The sequence below is a fragment of the Borostomias antarcticus genome (assembly GCF_949987555.1).
Source record: "Borostomias antarcticus genome assembly, chromosome: 1".
NCBI lineage: Eukaryota > Metazoa > Chordata > Actinopteri > Stomiiformes > Stomiidae > Borostomias > Borostomias antarcticus.
The window spans coordinates 25,244,519-25,250,571 of NC_140234.1; the positions used below are offsets into that span (position 1 = coordinate 25,244,519).

The window sequence follows — 6,053 nt, forward strand, 5'->3', positions numbered from 1 at the left end:
AAATGCATAGCCTAAATGAAAATGCATAGCCTAAATGAAAATATATAGCCTAAATGAAAATATATAGCCTAAATGGGGAAAAATGTGAACTAAACCATTTAGTCCACAACATACACACAGTTATTAACATCAGAAGACTAAACTGTGGTTACATTACTCATGTAGCTACAGAAACAGAAAATATTTTCATTTCATCATTTCTCTCTCCCAGTCAGAAAATGTCTGGTAGGTGCGATGCTACTTTTCGTTATGTTAAACTCCATTGACTTTAAAACTTTATTCCATTAACTGCTAAAAATGTTAGCGATCTAAAAGTGCAATGTTTTGACTTTTTGGGTCTTTCAGGAGGGGCGGGGGGTCCTGTTGGGGGGGGGGGGGGGGGGGGGGGCAATGTTAGGGGACTCACTGCACACTCCACTCTGCTCCTCATTCAGAGCCTCCGTCTGATCCGACTGCATATTGACAGGCTGGATCATGTCAGCTCTCTGGAGCAAAGGCCGCTCACACCTCCAGTACAGGCACCGAGCATGGCGGGAAGGTCACAGCGCCCATTCCAAGCTGAAGCCTATCCTATGTTCTTTGTAGAAGACAAAGGCAGAGGTGTGGTCCTGGTTCTGAACGGGATCTGTCCTGACAGGCAGTAGAGGGAACCACCCATGGGATGAGCTGAATAGACGTCCGGGTGAATAGAGCTATGAGCTGGATTGTGTTTGTGGATCTGTGTACAGCCATTCAATCCTTTATATAACTGTGTAACTCTGCTCTGATCCATAACCCTCCACCCAACATCAGCATTACCCAGGAACAGGCTCAGTTTACAACAAGACTGCTCTCTCTCTCTCGTTCTCTCTCTTTCGTTTTCTCTCTCTCTCTCTCTCTCTCTCTCTCTCTCTTTCGTTCTCTCTCTCTCTCTCTGTCTCTCTCTCTCCAGGGTACCTACGGATGCTGGAAATCCTTGAAAATGCTTGAATTTTAATGTGGTGTTTTCACGGTTTGAAAAGTACTTGAGTTTTGCATAAAGTACTTCAAACGCCTTGAAACTAATAACTAGGCTACTTTCATAACAAATTGCTATCTGACAGAATTTGTGTTTTAGGAAAAGTCAGAGAGAGACTTTTTTTTCTTCCTAATTGCTTTCACACAAAATAAAGACGAGTCCTCTCGAGCATCGTACGTGATTTGGCTTGGCTTGGCTTGACTGACCTTTGACCTTTATAGGCCAGTTCCTGTCCCAACCCCAACCCTAATTCTAACCCCAACCCACACTAGGGACTGGAAGAAGGACACCAAAACCAACCTGTCGATCTCCACTGCACAAGTAGAGTATTGGTGAGAGCATTGGACTCACACCCGGGAGACCTGGGTTCTGTTATCATCAGTGTAACTGCTTTAGCCACTGACCGCTACCATTAATGTTATGGAAGCTGCTGCTAGTTGTTGTGAGCCCATGAGCTAACTGGCTATCCCGCTCTTATTGTGCTGGATTACATTACATTACATTACATTACATTACAGTCATTTAGCAGACGCTTTTATCCAAAGCGACTAACAATAATTGCATTTAACGTAGGAAGAGCCAATGTACTACTACTTGCCAGAACTCACAAGTGCATCTTCTTTCTAAAACAAGTGACTAAGAGCATAATCTAGTGCTGAAGGCAAAGTGCAAGAATCACCAGTGCAATATAATATAATAAGTGCTTAGGTGGGAGGATTGTTGTAGTACTTCTTGAAGAGATGAGTTTTGAGCCTGCGACGAAAGATGGGCAGCGACTCTGCTGTCCTGACATCAGTGGGCAGCTCATTCCACCACTGCGGGGCCAGGACAGAGAAGAGCCGTGACCGTGTCGATCGACCGCAGGAGCCTCGGAGTGACGGGGCAACCAGTCGCCCTGAGGTAGCAGAGCGTAGTGGTCGGGAGGGGATGTAGGGTTTGACCATGGCCTGGAGGTAGGAGGGGGCTGTTCCTTTCATTGCCCTGTAGGTTAGCGCCAGAGTTTTAAACTGGATGCGAGCCGCTACAGGGAGCCAGTGTAGGGAACGGAGGAGGGAAGTTATGTGGGAGAATTTGGGGTGGTTGAACACCAGGCGAGCAGCAGCTTTCTGGACAAGTTCCAGAGGTTTAATGGCTGACGCCGGTGCCCCCGCGAGGAGGGAGTTGCAGTAGTCCAGGCGGGAGATGACCAGGGCCTGGATGAGTACCTGCGCCGTTTCATTAGTGAGGAAAGGGCGAATCCTCCTGATGTTGTAGAGCATGAATCTGCAGGAACGTGTGACAGATGTGACATGTGAGGAAAATTACAGTTGGTCATCCAGGGTCACACCCAGATTCCTCGCAGTCCGAGTCGGGGTCACCACTGTGTCTTCAATGGTGATGGCCAGGTCCCGGTGCGGACAGCCCTTCCCCGGGAGGAACAGCAGCTCAGTCTTGTCCAGATTGAGCTTGAGGTGATGTGTCGTCATCCACTCCGAAATGTCAGCCAAGCACCCCGCTATGCGTGTCTCCACTTCTGTATCAGAAGGGGGAAATGACAGAACCAGTTGGGTGTCATCGGCATAGCAGTGATAGGAGAAGCCATGCGAGCGAATCACAGAGCCCAGAGATGTAGTGTAGAGGGAAAACAGGAGAGGACCCAGGACAGACCCTTGTGGAACCCCTGTAGTCAGACTACGCGGTTCCGACGTCGACCCTCTCCATGTCACCTGGTAGGAGCGGCCCGTCAGGTAGGATGCAAACAGGGAGTGTGCAGAGCCATCGATGCCTTTCTCCTCGAGGGTGGAGAGGAGGATCTGGTGGTCTATTGTATCAAATGCATTGGTATGCATTGATTAGCATTGGAACTGATGTGTCCAGGTGACGAGAGCTATCTTAATTTATCAGACATTATTTCATGTTATTTCAATTCACAGCTATTTCAGTGGCATGACTAGCTTCCGTCCTACCAGTCCTGAACAGAAACAAGCCAGCCTCGCACATAAGCCAGGCTGGGCCTGGCCTGGTTTTATGTGGTGCCTGATGACGGCGAGCTAGACAGACAGACTCGGCCTGCAACCTACCAGGAGGCTGTTATAATGACCGCTGGCTTGATGAAGACAAATACAAGCTGTCTTTGTCATTGGCAAAGTTTTAATGTTTTGAAATACATGGAAATGAATGGATAACTAGGCTATGCTAGGCTAGGCTATGTATCATCACATAACATCAGAGCTGGCGAATTCACAGGCTAACGATGGTCGATTTTCGGGAGGGAAATCGATTTTCGGGAAGTATTGTATGTCAATTATGGCACGTTAATTTATGTAATATGCACAATACAAAGTGTTTGATTTTGTCTACATTTTAAGGCTGAAGGATTCATTGACTGCCTACCCCAAATGCCCTTATGCCTTATTTTGCCCAATGCCCATTTTCAGTAAAGTCTTTATTAAAATTGAAGTTTTGTCTGGGGGTTGTTTGAAGTGATTGCTTTAGATGGCTCAGCCAGGCTATATAGGATGCTATGTCTGTTTATAGCACTATAGCATCTGATTTAATGTGATGAAGAAGTGAAATTATCATTTTGAGTAAATATTTTTTATCATTATTATTCCGCATTAGGTGCTGGAAAAACTTGAAACTTGAAAATGCTTGAGAAGTGCTTAAATTCCGCTCAGGAAAAGGTGTTAGAGCCCCGCCTCTCTGTGGGCGGCGTCCTCACTAGTCTCCTCCCATGTCTCAGGAGTCGGCCCTGGGGATGAGCGGTCTGAAGAGAGGAGGAGGAGCCCTACTGGATCACCTGGCCGAACCTCCAACTCCCAGCAGCCCCCTCTGTCCCAGCCCCGCACGGCCAACCCGGGCCGGTGGGGGCGCGCCCTGAGGAGGAGCAGGAGGAGCAGGAGGTCGGGGGGTGGGGAGGGCAGGGGGCAGGAGCTGGCGGGTGGGGTCAAGGTTCACAGCTGTTCCGGAGAGAGCCTGCCCACCCCTCCACCCCCCCTCAATGCTGCCCCCTGCCCTGCACACTTCCTCTTCCCCTCTGCCATGGTCACATGACAGGACGTGATGCGCGTGGGAGCCCCGTTTTGTACTTCCTGTTTTCATAAAGAGCCCCTCCTGAGTGAACTCTAGAGAGAGAGAACAGCCTTGTTTCAGTGGACACACTCCACCGGGACCTGGTGTGTGTGTGTGTGTGTGTGTGTGTGTGTGTGTGTGTGTGTACCGGTGTGCGTCACCGGGGCGATGACGCCGGCGTGCGGCCGCGTGCGGCGGCTCTTCCGTCAGCTGACCCTCCAGACGAGCCTGCTCCTCCTCTTCCTGTTCTGCATGGTCAGCGTCCTGGTCTCCGCCTACTTCCTGTACGGGGCGCGGGGGGCGGGGCTGGAGCCGGCGGGGCTGGAGGGAGGCGAGGGGGCCGGGGGGACGGTGGACTGGGAGGCGCGGGGAGGAGCGGCGCCCACCCCCGCCTCCCCTCCGCCCCCCTTCCTGTGGAGGGGCGTGGCCTCGCGCGGCGCCCGGCCGGGGGACGCCGCCCGGACCGACCCGGTGGTCCTGGTGTTCGCGGAAAGCCTCTACTCCCAGCTGGGCCAGGACATCGTGGCCATCCTGGAGTCCGGAAGGTTCCGCTACCGCATGGAGATGGCGCCCGGGAAGGGAGACATGCCCACGCTGACGGACGGCGAGCGAGGGCGCTTCACGCTGGTCATCTACGAGAACATCCTGAAGTACGTCAACCTGGACGCCTGGAACAGAGACCTGTTGGACAAGTACTGCGTGGAGTACGGAGTGGGCATCATAGGGTTCTTCAAGGTGAGACACACACACACACACTCTGAGGTGTATGTATCATCCACAGATCTTCTCTCCCCACCTTTCTCTCCTCTCCTCCCCTCTTCTTTCCTCCCTCTCTCTTCCTTATCTCCTTTTCCTCCTCTCCTCTACTCTGCTCCTCTTCTCCTCTCCTCTTCTCTCCTCTACTCCTCTCCTCTGCTCCTCTTCTCTCCTCTACTCCTCTCCTCTGCTCCTCTTCTCCTCTCCTCTTCTCTCCTCTACTCCTCTTCTCCTCTCCTCTACTCTCTCCTCTGCTCCTCATCTCTCCTCTTCTCCTCTCCTCTACTCTCTCTGCTCTTCTCTCCTCTCCTCTCTCCTCTCCCTCTCCTCTCCTTCTCTCGTCTCTTAGACTTAGAACACATGCATGTCCTCTGAGAGGGAATGTGGGGTGCGGTCCAGATGATGTAGACATGTCCTCCTCCTCCTCCAGGCCAATGAGAACAGCCTCCAGAGCGCCCAGCTGAAGGGCTTCCCCCTGTTCCTCCACTCCAACCTGGCCCTGAGGGACTGCAGCGTCAACGCCCGCTCCCCCCTGCTGCTCATCACGCGGGCGGGCGGCGGCGTGGAGCGGGGGCCTCTGCCCGGGGACGACTGGACCGTGTTCCAGTCCAACCACTCCACCTACGAGCCCGTCCTGCTGGCGCGGTCCAGCCCCCCGGCCCCCCAGGCTCCGGGCCCCGGGCCGGGGGTGGGGGGAGGGCCCCCGCTGCACGCCGCCGTGGTCCAGGACCTGGGCCTCCACGACGGCATCCAGAGGGTTCTGTTCGGGAACAACCTCAACTTCTGGCTGCACAAGCTGGTGTTCGTGGACGCGCTGGCGTTCCTGACCAGCAAGAGGCTGGCGCTGCCCCTGGAGCGCCACCTGCTGGTGGACATCGACGACATCTTCGTGGGCAAGGAGGGGACGCGCATGAAGGTGGAGGATGTCAAGGTGGGGTGTGTGTGTAGGGGTCTGGGTGTGTGTGCGGGAGTGTGTGTAGGGGTCTTTGCGTGTGTGTAGGGGTCTTTGCATGTGTGCACGTGTGTGTGTGTAGGGGTCTTTGCATGTGTGTAGAGGTCTTTACATGTGTGTGCGTGTGTGTGTGTATGTGTCGGGGGAGTGGGGGGTTGTTGGGACATTTGTTCCCAGAGGGTTTTGGAACAGTTGGAGACAGTTGGCTTGTCTCGATACCTCCCTCCCACGCTCTCTCTGTCTTCCTTCCTCTCTCTCTCTCTCTCTCTCTCGCTCTCTCTCTCCATCCTGCTCCTC

General features: G+C 53.1%; 1 protein-coding gene across 1 annotated transcript in view; it reads left to right on the forward strand.

The window, feature by feature from the left end:
- Positions 1 to 4,216: 4,216 nt before the first annotated feature.
- Positions 4,217 to 6,053, forward strand: part of ndst1b (N-deacetylase/N-sulfotransferase (heparan glucosaminyl) 1b) — a gene marked incomplete at its 5' end in the record, with an annotated part of 23,566 nt that continues 21,729 nt past the window's right edge. Inside the window, 2 exons of the mRNA XM_084448666.1 lie at positions 4,217 to 4,783; positions 5,235 to 5,735. Of these exons, the coding sequence (XP_084304792.1) occupies positions 4,217 to 4,783; positions 5,235 to 5,735 (1,068 nt within the window). The remainder of the gene's footprint in view (positions 4,784 to 5,234; positions 5,736 to 6,053) is intronic.